The sequence below is a fragment of the Sminthopsis crassicaudata genome, chromosome 2 (assembly GCF_048593235.1).
Source record: "Sminthopsis crassicaudata isolate SCR6 chromosome 2, ASM4859323v1, whole genome shotgun sequence".
NCBI lineage: Eukaryota > Metazoa > Chordata > Mammalia > Dasyuromorphia > Dasyuridae > Sminthopsis > Sminthopsis crassicaudata.
In genome coordinates this window covers 267,483,179-267,505,468 of record NC_133618.1, presented here as the reverse complement: position 1 = coordinate 267,505,468, position 22,290 = coordinate 267,483,179, and the positions used below count along the sequence as shown (strand labels likewise).

Here is a 22,290-nt window from a genome sequence, read left to right as displayed (position 1 = left end):
CAGTTATTTAGGTATGAGGTAATGAGAGGCTGATTTAGGATGGTAGTTGTGTTAGTAGAGAGAAGGATACAAGGAATGTAGCAAAGTTAAAAATTAGAAGATTTGGCAATAGAATGGATATATATTAGTGTGAAAAAACAGTTGCAAGTTGGGTGATTGGGAGGGTGAAGCTTAAGAGTAATAGAGAAATTTGAAAGAAGGCAGAAAAGTTTTAGATTGCTTTAGATTGAATTTGAGATAACCATAGAGGATTTAGATCTTGATGTCCAAAAGACAATTGGTGATTTGGGACTAAGCTAAGGACAGAGATTAGGGATGGATATAGAGATACAGGAATCAACTGCAGGGATATAATGATTATGGAAACAGATGAGATCACTAAATGGGAGAGATAATAGAGAGAGCAAATGGAAAAGATGGTCCAAGGTGGAGCTTTGGTGGAGAAAAATGACTTGTAGCAGAAAAATCAGTAAGAAGATGGAGCTAGGAGAGCTAAACAAGAACAATATCATGAAAACCCTGGAGAGGAGAAGGCGACAAAGGAACAAACATTTATTAAGTGCCTACTATGTGTCCACCAGCATTGTGCTAAGCACTTACTAATACTAAATAGAATAGTTAACATTTATATAGCATCTATTATGTACCACTGTGTTAAACACTTTATAATGGTAATCTCATTTGATCTTCACAAAAACTACAGAAGATAGGTTGCTATTATTGTTTTTACATGTAGTTGGGGAAGGGGGAGACAGAATATTATTTTTAAAAGAAAAAGAAAGTTATTAGATTTGACAATTAAGAAATCATTTGGAAAGGGAAGTTTCAGTTGAATGATGAATCTGAAAGCCAAATTGTAAAGGTTTTATAAAAGTGAGGAAGAGAAAGAGGAGACTCTGAGTGTATATAATATGGTTTTCTTAAAGTGTTTAGCTAAGAATTATAGCAAAGATATAGGGAGAGCTAGTAAGATAGGAGTGGGAGGGACATTAGAGTGAGGGAGGTAACAGCAGGTAAGGAGACTGAAAATAAGTAAGAGTAGGTATAGTAGGAAAATGGGATAAAGGATTATAAACAGGTTGGTTTTGGCAAGAGAATGACTATCTTTTCACTTGAGAAAGCATTGCAGGAGAAAGGGTGGGAAGATGTTTAACAGACGTGAGATTAGGAGAGAAAGGACCCTCCAAAGCCAAAGGAATCAATTTTGGTGGGTGAAGTGCTTAGTAGACAAGAATAGTGAGAGGAGATGTCAAGGGAGGAATAAGGTGGAGCATGATCAACAAAAGATAAGAATAGAAGGGAGCAAAGTGTAGCCAGAGCAAGAAGGATATTATGGAAAAAAAACAAAAAACAAAAAACAAAAACAAAAAAAAAACAACTGAGGGGATGGAAGGGAGGGCAGAATGGACAAAGATCATGGTGAAGACTAATATAAATCAAATACCAGATAAACCTTGTAGAAAACTACAAAATGTTAAAGAAGAAATTACAAGAGATAAAATAGAATAAGTAAGAAAAGAATGTCATCAAAGAAATGGTTAAATGAAAAACAAGATGCTTGGTAATATGGTGGGAATATTATATCTTCCAACCTTCCCTTCCCCTTCCCTGAGTTTACCAAAATCCTATGAAAATTAGATGACTGGAAAGGTGGACACCTTCCTTCTCTCCATCTCTAAACCATTTATAAACTCATTAGGATGCCAGAAATACTAGTGGAACAAGCAAGAGGAAAACTTTTGCTCTCAAGCACTGCTGCGTAAATATTGAACATCCCCAGCTATACGGAGAAAGACCATAATTCCTATACCACTCAACCCATAGGTCCACTTCCATTTCCCAAAGGTAGCATATAGAGTTCTTCTATTGCCCCATCCTGCAGTGGAGTTACAGTTGCTCACACCATTTGGATGAACAAGGAGTCAACAATGAGAATCCCAGTAACAAAGTCTCCCTAGGCTTTTTCATCTCTTCTCTCTCTGCACCCTTTAGACAGCCAAGGGAACTGTCATCTTTCCTTAAAGATCCCTTTGCTTTGACATTCACATTTAGACTAAATCTTTATTAAAGGATGTTTCTCTCATTAGTGTATGAGAAAATTGCATATAACAAACTTTTTTGTTCATTCCAATAATATTTTCTTGGTATCTGTTGAATTTATATGAATATTTTATGATGTGAACATATTAATCGGTGATATTATCATCATAGAATTATTTATGATCTGAACATACACATCAGCAGTACTAGAATAGCTTTTAAAGTTACTTTTTGCTCTACTAAACGAAATACTTTTAAAAATAGTCATTAAACATACATACACACCCAAAGAGAGACCGGGTTCTTGTATTCTCTAAATTTTGCAATTACTTGTGTTACTATAAAGATATGACCTGCTATAAAATACTATTTGCAAAATACTGCCTATTCTTGTCTTATGTTTTCACCAAGAATACTCTCTATACATATATAACATGATGTCAAGAGAATGGGAAGAAAGCCCTCTGTGTTTTGGGTGTGTTACTATGGCAAAGACTTAGACAAGCATTACACGTGCTTGAATATGCACGGACAGTTTACAATCTGCATCACTGGAGGAAATACAAACATTGATAAATAACTTTAAAATGGACCCACAGATTCATCTGAATATTATTAGTGGTGTGTCATTACTGTGGTCAAATCACTTACCCTGTGGGCAACACATCAAGTGTCTCCAATCTGGGATTCTAAGGTCCTATCCAGCTTTAAGTTCATGATCCTCTGATACTATGAAATGCCTCAATGAGGAAAGTCAAAAGAGCCTAAGATCCACCTGAATGAGTAAATGCCTGATCATCTTGCCAAACAAAGAGATATGTTAGTCAACAGTAACACTGGTTTAGAGTAAGCTCTTCTCACAGAGTAGGTAAATTAAAAAAAAAAATAAATAAAAAAAAAAAATATATATATATATATATATATATATATATATATATATATAAGCAATATCACTTTATAAGACAGTGGCAGGAGAAACATCTGGAGACAAAGTTCAAAGTAAGATGCAATTAAGCCAAATAATTATGAGATATGTGGGAGATAAAATGAGAGAAATAATAGAAAAAACAAAATAAAACAAAAATGTTGTCAGAATGTCTATAGTATAGGATTGTTTTTTTGGCCATTAATGATAGTAAACCTACATTTGTATTTTAATGTCACAGTCTCATCATCCTCCAAAAAGGAAGTAGAAATAGAAATACAGAAAACAAAAAGCAGAAAAAGAATCTGATCCAGATAGAGTATAGACAATAAGGGCCCTGAAGGTTTGGTTTTAAAGATATCTGTAAGACGTGAAAACAGCAAATGAATAGGGGGAAAATAGTGATTAAATGAATGAAAAATATGATTACAAACCTTTCTCATCTTTTGCAAACATTCTATAGCATTTACTATAGCATTTACTTCAATTTAACAGATACACACACACGTATATATATGTAAAATTAATCATTTAAGAATTTGATATAACTATCCACAAAGGATAAACCAAAGAGCATGAGGAACATTTACTGTCAAGTCTATAATATGAAGTTGGATAAATAATCTATAGATTTGGACCTTCAATATATATATAGCTTAGATACATTTTACAATAGTGAACAAAGTCCTAAATGAGGGGATGAGAAGAAACTGTTTTATAGCTGGTAAATTGACAAGAACTTTCAATGACATAGATCTAAACCCCAAAATAAATAATATAAATATTCTTCTGGTGATGCTATACAACTATCAATCACAGAATACCACAATTTTCAAAGAATCAAAATTATGAGTCATTCAAAGGGCAAAGAACATGAATAGGCTATACTACATTATGAATGAAGAATTTTGGTCAAGAAGCAGAGTAAATTAAATTGCCCAAAAATTATGAATCTGAAAAGATGGGTCTGCAATGTAATTAGTGGAAGGTAAAATAAATAGAAACTCCCCATAAGGCTTAGGAAATTAGTATGGTGTAATAGAAAGGACAATGGTTGTGGAATCAGAGGATCTGGATTCAAATTCTGCTTCTCACATTTACAATTTAATCTATGTGACCTTGAGAAAATCACAATCTCCCTAGACCTCCTCAGCTCTAAATTTACAATCCTTTGAAAATAAATGATATCCACCTAATGTCAAAAGATCTAGAGGAAGGATCCTAGCACTCTGAGTATACTTTCTGTAACAGATTTATGGGAAAACAGACTATCCATATTAAAAAGGCCTGGATAGACTGTGATAGTAGGTATACATATTGGTGAGATTACAGATACATGAAAGTATTTGAATATAAATGTCACATCTTATAATAGATTGAGCTAAAAACATTAACTATGCAACTATAATATCAGAGAGGCAACAATTTTCCTTAAAGATCTAAGTAAATCAGTATTTTACTTGATTGGAATCAACAAGATGACATGGCAATCAAAAAAACCCTTACATTACATTACATCAAAAACCTTACATTACATTAAGAGGCATAATGTCAAAAATAAGAGAGATAATAAGGTTTAATGATTGACTGACTGATAGATCTTCCTAATGAACTCTGATTTGAACACATCAAAATGAGGAGACTATGCTTAACTTTTGGCATGACATTTTAGAAAGAACATTGAACACACCCAGAATAACAATAGCAGTTCCCCTTCATATTGCATTTACAATGTATTAGTCCTTCTAATAAGTGTTTTACAAATATTACCTCATTTTATTCTCATAATAATCCTTAGAGCTAGGTGCTATTATCATACTCAGCATATGGTGAGAAAACTGAGATGAAGAGAGGTTAAATTATTTTTGCAGGGCCCTAATTTTGAACTCAGACCTTCCTGAGTCCAGGCCTAGGGTTCTCTCCACTACTCCACCTCAATGTTCACAAAACCATGAAGAGGATGGTGAAGAGATGGGAGGCAATGTTAAATTCTACTATGGGTGTTGCAGAGAGACTTAGGTTTGACACAAGGAAAAAATTTCTAATGGCTCAGAAATATCTTAAATAATAAAGTGGACTGATTTATAGGATTGTAAATTCCCATTCATTGGAGGCTTTCAAGAGAAATTATGTAACTTCACTTACAGTGAAAGATAACTCACCATTCTATTTTGCAGTCCATTCCGTTTTTTTGGATAGAACCAATTATTAGGAAAGTTTTCTTCATGTCAAACCTGTTGAGGATGTTGTTAAAAAAAGGTTTCCTGTTCGAATATAAGCTGACCTAAATAACCACTGAAATCCCTTTCAAGTATTTAATAAGCTCTCACAATATATTCAATGGAGCAATAAAAAGATTGTCCCTGACCTAGTGAAGGTCAAATTTTAACAAGAACTTCAAAATCTTTGCCTAGACTCAAGGATCTTTTATTAAAAAAGGGGAAGTTAGGAATTATATATTATTTTCTAGACATTTTCAAAAAATTTTGAACAAAGAATTGTTCGTGTCTAAATATACAAATATCCAATTGTTAATGAATTACAATAATCTCATGTTGATATTTTAAGTTTAAATAACTTGATAAAATATTAATTTTCTCTTAAATTTTACAGTGATTTAAAAGTTATAACTACATCTGTTGAAAGTATGTAAAATAAGGAAACATAACTATTGAGTACTACTGAAATTCAGGATGTCTCAAAAACTTTAGTGCAGTTTAAGCCTTAATAGTTTAAAACAGTGTGTAATACAGAAGATATAATGTATTACATTTCCTCATATTAATTACTCTGAATCAATGAATGTAACTATAAGCAAAATGTATGTAGTTAAGCGGGGAAAATATTTCTAGAAGAAGGAAACTGAGAAATCAGATGAAGAATTTGACAAAATTCTTTGCTCATCAAGACAAATTCAACATATAAATTTGATATTCAGTGACTTCAAAAGACAAAAAGGCTAGATGATGAAAATCTTATTGAAAAACATGACTGTGGATCAAGAAATGAAAGAGCCCAACTATTTAAAAGACTATTTAAGAATTTCACACTTGTACACAATAGATTTCTCCTCCCTCTCCAGAAAGTGGATAAAGCAATCACATTGATTTTGTCACCATTTCTTAAAGAGTCTGAATGACTTGTTTGAAGTCACAGTACTTTCGACTCCAAATCTAGCTTTTTCTATTATACTGTGCTGTGCTTGAAAGAAAGAAGAAAAAAACAACTTTAGCCCCACAAACATACAATCTTGCCACATTGATGGTCAAATACTCTACCAGTTAAGACCATAAGCTAAATGATAAAATATTCATGGGAGGAAGAAAACACTATCTCCAAATGGCTAAAGATAGATTCTGATTATCCTGAGATTCAATTATACTAGGTTATAGGAACATTAGCAAACAAAGAAAAAAAAAAAAAGATATTGCAAATGGAACCAATCGGAGTATTTTTTACAGAGACCCATTCCAGTGCTTAATTATAATGCAGTGGATGCATTTAGATCCTACCACATAATTCAATATCCAATGTGAGAAACTGGTAATTATGGTATTTTAAAAAGATAAAGTTGGATTGTGTAATAAAGAGCTGAATAAACCTGAGTTAAAGAAATTGGTAGTACATAGGTAGAGATGGGCTGCAGTTTAGGGCTGACTGCTAAATTTTCAATGTGAGCATTTAAATCTCAGATTAAGCATATATGCCTGAGATTTTTCTAGATTTTAAAAAATTGAAGAAAATATTAATAACACATTAAATTAAACAAATGTACCTATCATGCATGCTTTTCTTTTACTGGAGAGCAAGCTGTTGATTATTTACCAGCATGCCCCTGCCTAAAAGCAATACGATTTTAAAGGGACACAGGGATTAATTCTCAAGATATTTCAAAGAAGACCATTTTCTAACTCCCCAATAGAAAAAAAAAAATCAAACACACTGTTTTTACCCCCAAAAAAGGCCAAGAAAAACCAAACAACTACTGTCTCATATTATTTTGTCATCTCTATTTTTTAAAAAAGTCTTTGTGAGGATGGTTGATAAACACAATTAGGATTTTTTTTTTTCCTGAGGCAATTGGGGTTAAGTGACTTGCCCAAGTCACACAGCTAGGAAGTGTCAGAGGCCAAATTTGAACTCAGGTCCTCCTGACTTCAGGGTTGGTGCTCTATCCACTGCACCAACTAGCTGCCCTAATTAGGATATTTCTTTGATAAAAACATGAAAAAGCAGATTTCTGTAGACAATTTTCTATGACTATATTATGTTTACTGTGATACAACTAATAGGTTCATTGAAATTCCACATGCTATTTACTGATTTTAAAAAAAGCATTTGACTTAAAAGAAGATTTTGGAGATTTGTTTTCAAATAAGGAATTTCTTTCCATACACATATTAAATTCACGACAATACACAAATTTCAATGAATTTTATAATATAAAATGTCATTGAAATTCACAGCAAAGGAAGATATATTAATTTAATTAGCTATATGAAAATCCATAAGTATATAACAGATTATGACTTGTAGCTTACAAACATAACTTTTAAACTAATGCATATATTAAAGAGTCTATTGTAGATAAATAGGAATTGGTATCAGAATGGAGAAGGAAGAGGCATTTGCTTTCCCTGATCTAGTAAACTAGTCACTAAAAGAGCAATATTTTTCTGGTGTTATTATATGGTCATGAGTCTTAGGCACCATGACCTAGGAATTAAATTAGCAAAGTAGCAATGGAAAGACATATGAATACTATAAGGAACCTATAAGACATTATCAAAAATGATTTACAGAGCATTAAAGCCATGGATAATCCAAAAAGATGAGTTTTTCATACAGTAAAAATGGGCAGCTAAGAGGAACATTGGTACAATTGAGATATCAAAAGACCAAGAGAAGAATGCCAGTTTGACTGTAAATGTGAAGAAGTTTAAATTATTGTATATGACTTTGTAATTTTCATTAAATAAAAAATGTCATTTTACTTTGTGGTCATCCAAATGCACAGTAAAATGCTCCACAACTTACCTAAAAACATAGAAACAGCTAAGGTTGCAATAATTTTACAAATGTGCTTATTAGGAGAATTTAGCCAAAATTATGATTGTTATTTAATTTAGGTATGACATTCTTAAAAAAAAAGGCAACCTGTTAGGATTACAAGGTGATAACTCAGGTTTCCTGAGCAATTCTCTAGCTCAGAATTCACACCTTTGGTTTGGGCCTTTAAGGTGAGTTTACACCTTTAGACTTCTGAAAAGGAGTTTACATATTTAAAGGAGTTTACACTTTTAAAAGGAGCAAGTTTATTGGCTGTAGGAGTTCTCACAATGCCAATCTCTGTGAGGATAAAAGAGGGCAGCACTGAATCTGGAGAGTAGTCTGGCTGGGAGATTGAGTTGAGACGACAGTCTGGAAGGATAACTTAGAGACGACCGGACCTTCACAATGGCCCAAATAAATTACTATTAGAAAAGATAGCATGTAATCCCCTCAAATTTAATCTATAGTTAAGTTGTGAATAATAAGCAATTATATTTTTAAGAATTTATGAATGAAAAAATATTTTAGTAATAACTTCCCAACTCTCTGGAAAGAATAATTTTACAAAGGTAAAGGATGCTAGGCATATTGTATCTTAACTGTATGTTTCCTTTCTACTCGATAGATACAATTCTACATAGATACAATTCTAATTCTCAGTTAAAGAAAAGAACCTTTGAGTACCATTGAGTCAGTTTTTGCCTGTGCTTGTATATTTTACTTCTGCTTCTCTTTAAACTAAAATAGTAATTGGAAGGTTAATGCTCTTCCTCTCCCCATCCGTAACAATAGTAGATTTTAGAAACAAAACTATGAAATAATAGTTTTAGAAGATTATATATTACTCTGATATTTTGAACCGTAATAAGTTAATGGAATTTCCTTGCCCCTTCCTTAAAGAATATATCCATATAAATCAGTTTACAACCTACCTGATTTCATTATAGGGAGATGTATATAACACACACATACATACACACACACACACACACACTGTATCTCTCTCACATACAAACAAATATAGATATTTATTTATATGAACAAATCAATGAGTCTTTTTATTACAGGGTTTATAAACACCTGAAATGTTAATGAAAATATTGACACAATCTAAAGTAACTCACTCCTAGGATTATGTATTATTAAAAAATTTTTTTCTGGGAAGAGCAGAAGTGCATAATATTTAAACAAAACAAAACAAAACAATAACAACAACAACAAAAACCCTCTTCATATACAGATGTGCATTTGCCTTGTTTTCAAATGTCCAAAGCAATTATATACTTCCAACATTCAATTTTTTTAACCCCATAACCAGCAAAGTGCTGGCATAGATTAGAATCTGCATAATCTATAAAGAAATGCATGCCAGTTTTTAATGCACAACGGAAATCTGGTTTGCTCCCAGCTGCTGGTATAATAATTATTGTCCTATAGTTGCTAAGAGATTCTCTGACTTTTTTTCCTTAAGACTACTAAAACATTTCTGTGTGCAAGAGCAAAAAGGAGGTTGGGGAAAGCAATAAAATGACTCCAGCTGTAGATGTCCAACAGAACAAAAAACCAGATGACAGCTGTAGAAAAAATGAAAACCAGACTGAGCTTCTCCCTTCAAAGATTTTCTCTTCACTTTCCCTTTTCTCTTAATTCTGAAAAAGAAAACTTTAACAATGCTTTGTTCCAAATAAATAAATGATTATGAAAAGATCAGAGGCTATATTACTCTCAAAAACTCTTTTATTTCATGAGGTTACAGTTTTCCTCTGCTTGAAACCTTTCTGCAATGAAAGGCTTGGGCAACTACTGTTTCATTTAAACAGAGATGAAAAATTTTGTAAGTTTTTGATGTTTAAAATGATCTTTTTTTCCTTTTAGGTTTGGTCACAAACTTACAATATAAATATTCAAGTTAATTTATGCTGTACTTTTTATCTAGATTGTAATATTCTCATTAAAGTATAACATTTAACTAATATATTTTCTGTCCTTTAAATGAACTTTATTCCAAAATTATAGCAAAATAACAATGTGTTTGGGCATTATGAATGACACAATAGATGATGGTACATTGTGGGGAAAATGTAGTCCAGTAAATTAGAAAATAATGCCTACTATAAACCATGAAAGCGGACAGGGAAAACACATCTTTAACTTTTTATCCTAATATTTTGCATAAAAAAATAATTTTGCATAAATGGAAACAGAGAATACCTTTTATTGGCTGGAATAAGGTTATTCAAATTTAAAATGTTGCTACATCTGTATCATATTTAGTAGATCCTATTCCTTCAAAACAGATTGTACAGAAACTATCTGGGAAAATAATAGGCAGAAAAAAATCTTCTTAAAACTTGCAACTATTTTGAATTACTGCAGGATTATACTTATTTCCAAGAGTGTCATAAAATTCATTTACAAGAAAGCTTCAGTATTTAAACTCAGTCTTCAGACAGAAAATCTTCATTAAATGTTACCTCTGCAGATATGTACATGAAAAATTCACATCCTGACTACCTGAAGCAAAATCTCTTAAGACAACAGAGTAAATCGTAGCCCTTTTTACCATTTTGGAACAAATATTATAATACCTAATCCTGACAAAGAGTAAATCAGTTAAGCACTTCTTAGGGTCAAAAGAGGAAAAAAAAGTTAATTTTTTTTAAGACCAATTATATCTCATCTTTCATTTGCCTGGAGCATGAAATTTGAGATTTTCTACTTTTATAACTTCAAATCTATTGTGAGATGAGCTTTTCTTGATCATTCCAATACACCTGAATAATAATTTTCAAGAGTTTGAACTTGTAGCCTTGGCAAATAAAAACAGCATAAAATTTATCTTAAAACAAGCATAGGCCAGCCTCCCTCCCCTCCCAAAATATATAAAGATGCTAATTAGCACATTAAAAAGCTAAAGAAAGAGAATGAGTATAAAGTGCATTCAAGTTTCATTCCTGGATAATCTTTTAAAGAATCACATACCACAAGTTTAAGGTTTTTGTTTAAGTAAGTATATAAAATGGATCTTAAGAAACAGTGAAAATTTTATACTTGCCCTGAAGGAGTTTTATGATCTAAACTTCCAATAAAACTATTACTTTCTATCACAAAAATCTTTGCTAATAAAATTTAAATTTCCCTATAAATTTTATAATTTACTTACATTAGATATGAACACATTTTTTTTTAAATTTATCTAAATAACAGATTAAAACCTCCCACTACTTTTCATTTTAGCTGAAAACCAAAGATAAGCTTTTGTAAATGGAAGCCAAAAAAAGTATGGGCAATCTATTGAATTTGTCCATCAATACCTCTATATTGGTAAAACTTGGACAACTAGCTGGATCCAGAGCTTAAAAAGAGCAAGTAATAAAGTGAGCTTGATTGTAGAAGGGGGGACACTGTGAAGCACTTTCAAGGACCCCAAGTTTCTTGACAAAAATCTTTATAGAAAACTAGAATCTCTAAAACAATCAAAATGATATGTGACTTAAGGGGCAAAGGAGAGATGCATGGCATAGAGAACAATGCATTGCCAAAGATAATTTATACACAAGAAATGGCACAAAATAATTTAGGCAATATATAATCACAAAAGGTATACTGGTCATTTAAGCTTGCCAGAGCAAGGGCATAAAGAGATGGACTTTGAGTCTTGGGTTAGTATCCATAAAATAATAAAGGCATATTATTGTTATAAGTTTAGATAATCTGGTGGGGGTTTTTTGGGGAGAGGTCGTACAAAAGTTAAGAAGAAATAAATTACTGCTAGGCACAAAAATATTTCCACATATAATATCTTTTCAATTTAAAAAAGATATATGTTTATTATCATTTTAATTTGCTAAATGACCGAGTTCAGAATTATCAAGTGACAAGTAAACTTTTTACTTTTTTCTCACTATTTAAAAAAAAGTAACAGGAGAGTTTTATTGTGTTATCTACTAGATATAATGCAAGTTTCTATTATAAGGTAGTATTAGAAAATGATGGGCACTGGTTCATTCATGTTGAGTAACTTAATAGGGTAAAACTTTTTCATTTGTTCATTAAAAATTTTTGTTTTAAATTATAATAAATAAATCCAAACCAACAAACATAGAAAGCAAGAAGTGAACTTCTATGATAAAAGTCAGAAACAAGTAAATTGGGGAAAAAAGCTTACTTTTTTTTTTTTAAATACAAAAATAGTAACTGCTTCAATTTCTAAAAGATTATTAAGTGTTTTCCTTTCTGAATTAGGGTTTTTAAAAAATCCTTCTTGGTAAGTTACGAGGGATATGGGAAATGAAAAGTGAGGAAAAAAGCTGAAATGGACAGTGCCCAGGAGGTTAAATGTGGTTCCTCTACTTAGACCTTCTGTGTGAAGTCTAATCTTTTTGCTGTTCTTTCTTATAAGCAGCAAGGGGTAGAGTGTAGATAGACATTGTTGTATTTAAAAGGTGAGAGACCTGGTTTCAAGACCTGATTGACACGTCTCAATAAGTGCTCTGAGCAAGTCATTCAATTGTGTTTTAGTTTTCCCATTTGCAAAGAATGAACTGTTAAGAAAGCATTTTGTCATTAGCCAAGTGAATGAACAAATGTTAGCTATGCATACCTCTATTTCATTTTCCTGACTCTTTCTTGTCCATTTTCTTTCCTAATTCATCTCTAAGTTATAAATACAATTCCAGTAGAAAGCATGTTTTTAAACCCAAAACAAACAAATAAATAAATAGATGTTCTCTTTCAACTGCTTACTACAGAAACTTATGAATGCTTCTGTAATGATTTTTTGGTTTTATAGAATTACGTGAAACTGGCAAAAGAGTGTTGATATGGATTACTTTGTGGGACATAAATATAGCTAGTATATGAACTATGTGAAAATGATATTTAAATAGAATTTCATACATATCTCTGCTGGCCTCATAACTACAGAAAAGTCAGAGAAAGTTTCCTTTACTTTCAGTCTCAATATCTACAGAAATAAGGTACTGAAACATAGGGAGAATGCATACTTAAAAAAAATTAAATACTTTTTAAAACTTTGCCTTTTTTCTATAAAACATTTTTGTTTCTTTCTACTTTGTTGGCTGTATTTTATTAAATTTTAAGGTGATTCTGAATTAGCAACACAGCAAATATAAATCCCCAAAGATCTGGCTGTCTTCCTTAGAGCACAATTAAAAAAAAACACCAACATAAAGTATGATATAATACTTACTGGAAAACTGTCTTCAGCTACTTCAACATCATTCTGTGATGTCAGACAGTCTAAAGAACAAAAGTAATAAGAAATCAGGTTAATTTGAGTTGTGTGTATATATTTGTATATACACACACACATACATACACACACACACATAAATAAGGCAATTTATTCCTATATCTTCCCAATAATGTCAGAAATTATAGATAATTATGTGGTTCACCTGAGAGTCAGGTATGCATCAAACACATGAGCTTAATTAATTACAAACAAAAATCAGTGGAAGAGATTAGTAATTTTTTTTTTCTGTTGTAGAGGAAAAGGAAAAATTTTTGACTCCCTTACTATCATTTAGCCCCTTCAAATTATGGCTAACTGGCTGAGTCTAAATTGGGTGAATTAAAAGTTTTCAAACCACTGTGAGTACATGACTCACATATACTTAATAAAAAATAATTGGTATATGTTATTTTTCTGATTCAGTTTTATATGAAAAATCTACCTAAATGCATCAATATTTTATCCAAGTTTCACACATATAAGGTTATATCCTTGATAAATATAGAATTAATACAATAGCAACAATGTAACAAATATATTGACAAAAAAACACAAAGGCATTAGATGTTATTTTATTAATGACATGATAGTGAGAAGTTGGTGGGAATAATGAGATATGCCTGAAGTGATATTAGTTTGCTTAAATCATTTTCAGTCCCAAAAGACTGTTCTTGTCACAGCTTACTAATCAAACTTCTTTTTTACCAATTAGATATATTTTAGAATTAAATAGAATCTTATGGTGACTTTTATTCTTTCTAAAAAAAAATTTGTTTTAAATTTGACTCATTTGTGTTTAAAAAACACAAGCCAGCTTTACATGAAAGTGTTCTCCTTATTATATTTAAAAAGCAAATGTTGCATATGGCAAAATTTTTTATCTTTCTTTCAAGTTCTTATGTCACCAATATTAATGTCACCCATTAAATGTTTCTTGCCATTTTAATGAATGATATTTGTAGTCACAAAAAATGTTAAAGCAAAACTTGAGCCTTAAAGGACTATAATAATTCCAAACTGACAGGCAATATTGAAAAAGGGCTTCATTCTACTGAAAGCTTACTTATTTTAAAATGTAAATCTTGGATCAACTTTTGAAGGTCCCATTTGGAGATAATGGATAAATTAAGTGAGAAGGTAGACATTAAACCTACCTTGAGAAATATCCTCTATAGCTCTTCGAATGCCTCTGTCAAAAGCTCTTGCATCAGCAGGACTTTGAAAAGTAAGGCCAAACTTTTTGTCATCAATCTTCCAGTGATGAAAGGTTGGGGTGACCTTGTTGTAAATGAGGTCCTTCTTTAGTATACATTCTAAAACCACCTGCCAGAAATAATAATAAAAAAAAACAACCTAAATTATTGCACTCATACTGAAGATATCTAATAGGTTAAGTTCAAATTGGAGTGTGTGGGTGGTGCAGCTAAACACAGTCAATTTATTTTAAAAAGTGCAAAGCTACTTAGTAGTCACACATTCTATCAAATAAATGCAGAAATGAAATAAGGTTCAGAATATACTTTAGGAATAAATCATTTTTTAAAATATTATTTTAAAAGTATAATGATACAAAATGTTAAAATATTTTCTTTTAAAATCATATACATGAAAAAACTATCTTGGATTAGGATTCTAAGAAAATGTTAAAGAATATTTTATGGCTTCTTTAGTTATAAATAACTAATAATTTTTAATGGCTTCCTTTCTGAAAAATGTATGGCGTTTGAAGTAGGATTCAAAAGATTCAATGCCAATAAATGGAGAATGAAAGATTTTAATTATAGTTATTTTCCTAAAGAGACACATAACTATTTACTGTGTTTATTTTTACTTTGGGATTCAGTGAAGATATTAATCCTTGTGTGGATAGGTGGGAGATGGGAATGAAAGGAGAATAGTTAATCAGATTACTCTTGATTCATTTATCTCTCTCAGCCCAAAATATTTCATCATGGGAATTGAGGAATAGGTAACAGAAACAAGGTATTAATGCAATGAAGAGTGGTTCCTTGTTATTCTTCAGTAGGTATGAAAATCCACCTGATGGAATTAGAAGGCAGTTCACTGACAAAACATCAGCCATATCTCTGGTAGTCTTTAATAAAAAATACCCTTGTCAGTTCTATAGTACAGCAACCTCTGGAAGCAAAGAGAATTAGGATGAACTCAAGGCGGAATAATAAACCTTGGAAGTCAGTAGTTTAGCTCTATAAAGGAGCAAGTTCAGGGATCTTGGCTTGCCCAGTGATTTGTCCAGCAGAGACTCCAATCTTTTATGAGAGCAACAGGCTACTATGATAAGACAAAAGTCATTGGAGCTCTAAAATACTATAGTGTGAGAGTCTTAAGCTGTATATTTTCTACATGGGTGTCTTACTACCAGTGCATATGCCTTGTTCTTCCTGTACATACCCACTTCTCTCACTAAAACTGTCCTAGGTTTGTGTAGGAGGTATTTTATAGCTACTGATCTTTCCTTTGAAGGTAAGTAGGCAAGAAAAGGTAAGCAAAATAGAGGGGATGTTTGAGATATAATTTTAGGAATATTGATCTGCAGATTATACCCTGAACTAGGGATATTCACTCCCCTGGGGAATCTAATAGTAACTGAGAATTCAGGGAGCCTCAAAGAAAAGTTCCACTATAGTTGCATGCAGAAACTTCCTTTCATCTTATTTGATGTAAATTAAAGGTTTGTACCTAAAGCACAGGAAGCAAGAAGAGAGTTAAAACTTTTTTTTTTAAAACTTCGGGTTTTTTCTTCTGTATGTCTGCCATGCTTAGATGTTTTCTCCTAAAAGTGTAAATTCCTAGATTGAGGACTTATCTTCAAGTATAACAGCAGCTTTTATATTAAAAGGAAGTTCACCAGATATTCACATTTTCATCAAAGAAATGAGTTTAAATAAGAGATTTAAAAAAGAACTGTTATTAGAAAATCAATTGTGTAGTGAAGACATCACATATTAAATATCTGAGATAAGGCTCTGCCTGGAGACAATGGAATAAAAGATGTAGCTTTGCTTTTTGGATCAGACTTGTGATTTCTTCAGTGTAGTGTAAAGGGCTGAAATTCTGAGTTGATGCACTGGGGTCGGACAATAGAGCACTTAAGGCTAATTATTGATTGGACAATACTCTATTAGCATATGCTTGGAAAATGGCCCTTCCCACTATTCTGTGCTGGTTCGATCTTTTGGTGCACACAGAGAATTGTGGGAAGGATTAGAGGGTGGAGTAAGACAAGCCAGAGTCACTTTGGCAGTAAAAGAAGAGAAAGGAGGTCCTGGAGATGTGGCTTCCATCCTGTTCACTTCTACCCCCTAAAGACCAAGAATAAAGACCAAGGACTTTTGCTGATCCTGATTCTGGCTGATTCTAAGGCATCCAGGGTGCTAACTTGGTCCTCACAGTGTGGGAACTACTGGTGAGCAGGGACTCCTGCCAGCACCAAAAGGCAACTGATTTGTAATTTAAAACAATTTGCCTATCAGAAGTCAGTGGTCAAAAGTAAGAAGGACTGTATGATGTGGGGAGAAATGACACCCTATAATCATAAGACCTTAGTTACCTTTTATCATGATTATATAATGAACTACTCTTGGAGTTTCCATTATAGTTAATGTTTATTAAAAGCATGATTACTACAAATAAGTGTCTGATAAAGTAGATTTTTTAAAACAAATATGGTAAATTAAATAAATGGATGATTAAAATTACTATTCCTAAATATCTTATAGTATATATATTTTACAATAAGATTCAAGTAATAAAAGGATTTTATTGTTGTTAATGAGTTTATTCTAATTAAATACTGAAAAAGGCATCTAAAGTTAATATAACATTATATGTAATATAATGACATGATATATCCAGCTACTTTTGTGAAGAGATGAGAAAATATTTAGTTTACTTATTTTAACTGAAAACCACAATCTCTATTTCAGTAACTTTACTGCTTTGCTAAAAACGAGACTAATATTACTATATTCTTACATTACATCATTCAAAGGCATTAAAATGTTATCTGTGGATGTGGGTGTAGGTTGTGTCCCCAGAGGTATGAACCAGAGGAAATTGGTTTTACTTGGATTTTTCCAATCACTTATGATTGTAATAATAAATAGGAGGGGTTTAGGTAGAAAGGCACAGGTGAAGAGAAATTAGTTTATATCTGAGAAACAAATGACCAATTAGTGAAAACTATGAAAAATCATTTAGTTCTAAAATTTTTCAGGATATCTGAAACATTATTAAATTAGAAAGTCATTTGGAATCCCTTTAAGAATTGCCTATCCATTTTATCAAACATATTTCTAAAGGTAAGTTCTTCAAATGTTTTATATCTGATAAGAACTTACAACAACATAACAGTTTAAATCCTCCTAAGTGATTTAGTTATAGTAATTTCCAGAAATCTACAATTCCAAATGACATATAAATTTGAGACTCTTTTCTGACAAAATATGTGCTATTTTATATTTTAAAAAAACGCAACAATTCAGAATTCCATCTAAAAAATGTAATAACAAATCATGCTATTTGATGCAGAAGATGTCAAACTAATTTTTAAAAGCAGAAACAGATTTTTGTGTATGCCTTTTATCTATAGAAGTGAAAATAACCTCTTATTTTGTTCATATTTAGGTAAAAAGGTTACTTTTTAACATCCAGAATTAATAAAGAATAAAACTAATTATTAGAAAAAGTATGTCATTTCTAAATTCATCAAAAGATAGAAAAACAAACTACTTCTTATATTTATGTTTCTGTATCATTGAGTGTTAAAGTGACGATTATAGCCTCTATGTTTCTAGTAACATGCAAAGTAGAATATTTGAACCAAGGTTATGTTATATATTGGGAATTTTTTGTACTTATAGTATTATTAATTTCTCTGCAGCTATAATTTCATTTTATCATACAACAAGCAAAAATTCCTTAGGCAACTGATATCTGGTGAATTAATAAAAATTCATTTGAGGCTTTATAAAAACATTTGAATGATTCAATTCTTTTACTGATTCAATGTATTAAAAAGTGAATCCTCCAATTCTTTTCTCATTTTTTAAGTTCCATTGTTAGATTAGGGTTTGAAATTTGTTACTTAACAAAAGACGTTTACATTATTTGACTATATCCAAATAGTCTGCTAAGATCAAATAGTGTTGCTAACATATAACATGGAATACTTCTTATGATTTTTGCATCAGTAGTTTTTTAGGCAAAATAATCTAAAAATCTCCAGGGCTGACTTTAGCCTCAATATCAGGATGGAGCAAACAATAAAACATCCACCAAAACCCAAACACATTCATATGAGCATGTATGCATGCATATATTCCCCCCATTGTGTGTGTGTTTTGTGTCTTTCTTTCAAGTGATTTATGAAAGATAGCGATATCATATTATTTAAGAGGGAAAGGAAAGAATTATAGACCAGAAAAACCTTTGTACTAGAAGCAATAGCATTACAGCAATTTCTAATATTAATAGTTGATCATGATCATGGAAATACTTGAGTATTTATAAGTCTATACCACACACTTTTCTATTTCCCTGTAGTTGTTAGTCTATTTGCTATTTCTAATGCAAATGCTCAATAAATATTTATATTCATATTGACTGGACTGCCAACTATATGTATATGTCAATCATACAGTATTCAAAGAATGCAAAGAAAGTAGAATTCTTCAAATGGCTCATTCTAGTCATTTGAGATGCACAACAATTTATGGATAATTTATCAAGAAAATGGCACAACAAAGACATGGTCTAAGAAAAACAATGATATCCACAAAATATTCTAGGTCTTGCATGAAGCACTCTATATTTCTTATACAGATCCTCTATTGAGAATTTAGTCTGAAGTGGATAAGAATTATCTAGAATGAAAATGCACAGATAAATGCAAATTATTAGGTGGAGTGCAATCAATGAGGAAATTGTGAATCAAAGTATAATATACCTTATTATAAAAGGATAATACATCTTATTGATGTGTAGAATAAAATAATTTTTAGAGATGAAAGGAATTTTTAGAGACTATGTAGTCCAACTGTCTCTTTTTATAGACAGAACAAATATGTGAGGCCATACAACTCATTTACATAATATATCTGCATAATACAAGCAAATCTAGGAATAAAATCCACATTTTCTATTACACCATGTTGATGCTTGCAACAGCAGAAGTGGTAGTAATTTCCACATGGATGCATTTTACTATCTCAAAATGGATGCTTGACATATTGACCAATTATGATTCTTGCCAAATGATTATAATCAATAAAGCCAATTCTGCCAGGTGAGTAATTTACTAAGTTTAAGAATTTAGGGATGGTGATAGGGAAACAAACTTGCAGGCCAACATGGTGTCATTTATTAATTACTGAGCTCCAAGAGGAAATGAATAATTATGAGCCTTCTTAAAACTATTTACCAGTTGCCAGAGACTATATCATAGATTTTAAGATGTCCAATTTATAATTGTTATATTTGAAATCCAGTCCAAACTCACTAATAAGTGAGCAACACTAATAATTAAATAAAAAACTTTCTGAGTTGGGAACTTCTCAAACACAACAAAGTCACTATGGAATGTATTATTTAGCATTCTGTGACACTTTACCATCAAAAAGAGAATAACCAAAAGTAAAAATAGTCTTGATGGCTCCACTCTCCGTTTTATTTCATAGTTAGGTGCTCACATATTATCTTGACTTTAGCAAATGGTTAATTTTGATACTTCATAATATAATCATTCTATAGTTTTTAGTTTTTTAAAGATGTATATGTTTTAAAATTTTTGAACAGAGAGAACAATGATTTCTACATATACAGGAAACCAAGAGTACTATAAATGAAATCACCAATCAATTTCATATTGTTTTTCAGAACATATAAAAATTCCACAATTACTTTCTTTTATGAGGCAATTGGGGTTAGGTGACTTGCCCAAGGTCACACAGGTAAGAAGTCAAATCCTCTTGACTTCAGGGCTGGTGCTTTACACATTGCACCATCTAGCTTCTCCCAAAATTACTTTCAAAACAGTTCCTGTCTGTGCTTCCTCCTAAACTTGCTTATAGATTGTACAAAGACACCCAAATATACAAAATCTACACGAATCTCAACATATAAAATTTATCAAATGTCAAAACATACAAATTACAAGTGTGAAAAGTTTTTTAAGTTAAAAAAAATCTGTGCTTTAACTTTCTAATCTATTATACTATACTGAGAAAAAACAACTCAAGAGAATTATGTAACCTTTGTTTTTATTATGTTTTTAAAAAAATATATACATGGTTTTCTGGAGGCATATGCAACATCATTTACCATCTGTTTGTCTTTCCCTTCCCACCAACCTATTTCAAGATAAAACCTTGTTTTATCATGTGTTTCCTGGGATCAAAACTGGTCATAATATTGAGATAGCTGCTTTCTAGTACCATTTTCAAATCCATTATAGTGATCATTATGAATATAGTCCTCCTAGTTTAAGAAAGAACTTCTTTAATAAATTCTAATATAAATAACAGCACAAACAAAATATTACATATCTGTCACCAATCCTAATTTGGCCATCAAACTCTAATCAAAGACTATTAATAACAATTGTCTCTTTTAAAGACTAATATTTTTAGATATTAATTTAAAATTAAGATGTGTAAGTTTTATAATTAAAAGCAGCATAATTAACTAAATACCATCTCCTCATCCAAAAGCATTCATAAATTATTTGTGGATTCAGTATCAACAAAGACATTTTATTTTCAGCTATTTATAAAGACCAGCAAACCTGAACAGGTTGGAGTTGAATGTAATTGTTGTATGTAGACTGGCTGGAGCCAGCTCTAAGAAGGTGACTTATAAGACTAGAGGAGGAAGTGTATAATTATGTCAAGAGTATTTGGTGAAAAAGGCTTTGCATTCCAACAGATCTAACAAGCTGGGTAAGAAAGCCCAGGACACTATAAACCTCAACTCTTTTCTAGCTGAAATCAATATCTTTACGGGCTTGGAGTAGAGTGATGAAAGGGAGAGAAAATGGTTTTTTGTTAATTGAAGAACAAAACACACAATGCCAAGAATATTGGAAAAAGACACCAAGTATACCGGGGCAGACTCCCTGCGTGGGATTTATAGAAGGAAATGAACAAAAGTGGCACAGGAAAAAACATAAATGAATTGTAATCTGTGTCCATAACAATAACATACTAGATCCACCTATAAATTTCTATCTTGATTTTTTCCAAACTCTAAAAATCTATAGACTTGTCTCTGCTTTTCTCTCCTCCCAAATCTTGCTACAGTGGTAGTGGTAGTGTGGTGGTAGGGATGGGAGAATAGAAGAGGGAAGGAAGAAAAGATTCAAGGAGATAAAACTGAAGAAAGGAGAAGTTAGAGGACTAAAGGAAAAGAAAGGAAATGGAATAATGGGAAATGGGTAATGTTCAAAGAGTGCTTCAAAAGAATCTGTACTTATTTATCTGTAAGAGGGGACTGAGGTTTCAGAGAAATCAAGGGAAATTTGTACAAAATGGGATAGAAGGAAGTGAGCAGAAGCAGAATAATATACATAAAAACAAAAAAAAACAATGTAAAAACACTAACTTTGAGAATAGTTTAAGAATTCTGCTCAATGCAAATAACAAATTTTCCAGAGGACTGATGATAAACCATGTTTTTCATCTTTTGCCAAAGGGATGAAAGATTTAAGGTACAGAGTAATAAATTCAGTTTTGGACACAGCCCTCTGCTCAATAAACTCCAGGGACTCTCTATTGCCTCCAGGAGCAAATATAAAATGCTCTGCTTGGCATTCAAAGTCTTTCATCCTGCCTTCCTCCTATCTTTCCAATCTTCTTCCACTTGATTCCCCTACACACAGTCTTCAATCCAGTAACATTGGTCTTCTGACTGTCCCACAAATAAGACTTTACATTTCTCATCTCTAGCTATTTCCATGCCTGGAATGCTCTGCATTATTATCTCTATTTTATAGATGTCA

At 31.7% G+C, this 22,290-nt stretch overlaps 1 protein-coding gene across 1 annotated transcript in view; it reads right to left on the bottom strand.

Annotated features, from left to right (window-relative positions):
• SPRED1 (sprouty related EVH1 domain containing 1) overlaps positions 1 to 22,290 on the bottom strand; it is a 135,492-nt gene that overhangs the window by 16,718 nt on the left and 96,484 nt on the right. The window contains exons 3-4 of the mRNA XM_074289229.1: positions 14,429 to 14,597; positions 13,230 to 13,279 (exon numbers count right to left, since the gene is read on the bottom strand). Of these exons, the coding sequence (XP_074145330.1) occupies positions 13,230 to 13,279; positions 14,429 to 14,597 (219 nt within the window). The remainder of the gene's footprint in view (positions 1 to 13,229; positions 13,280 to 14,428; positions 14,598 to 22,290) is intronic.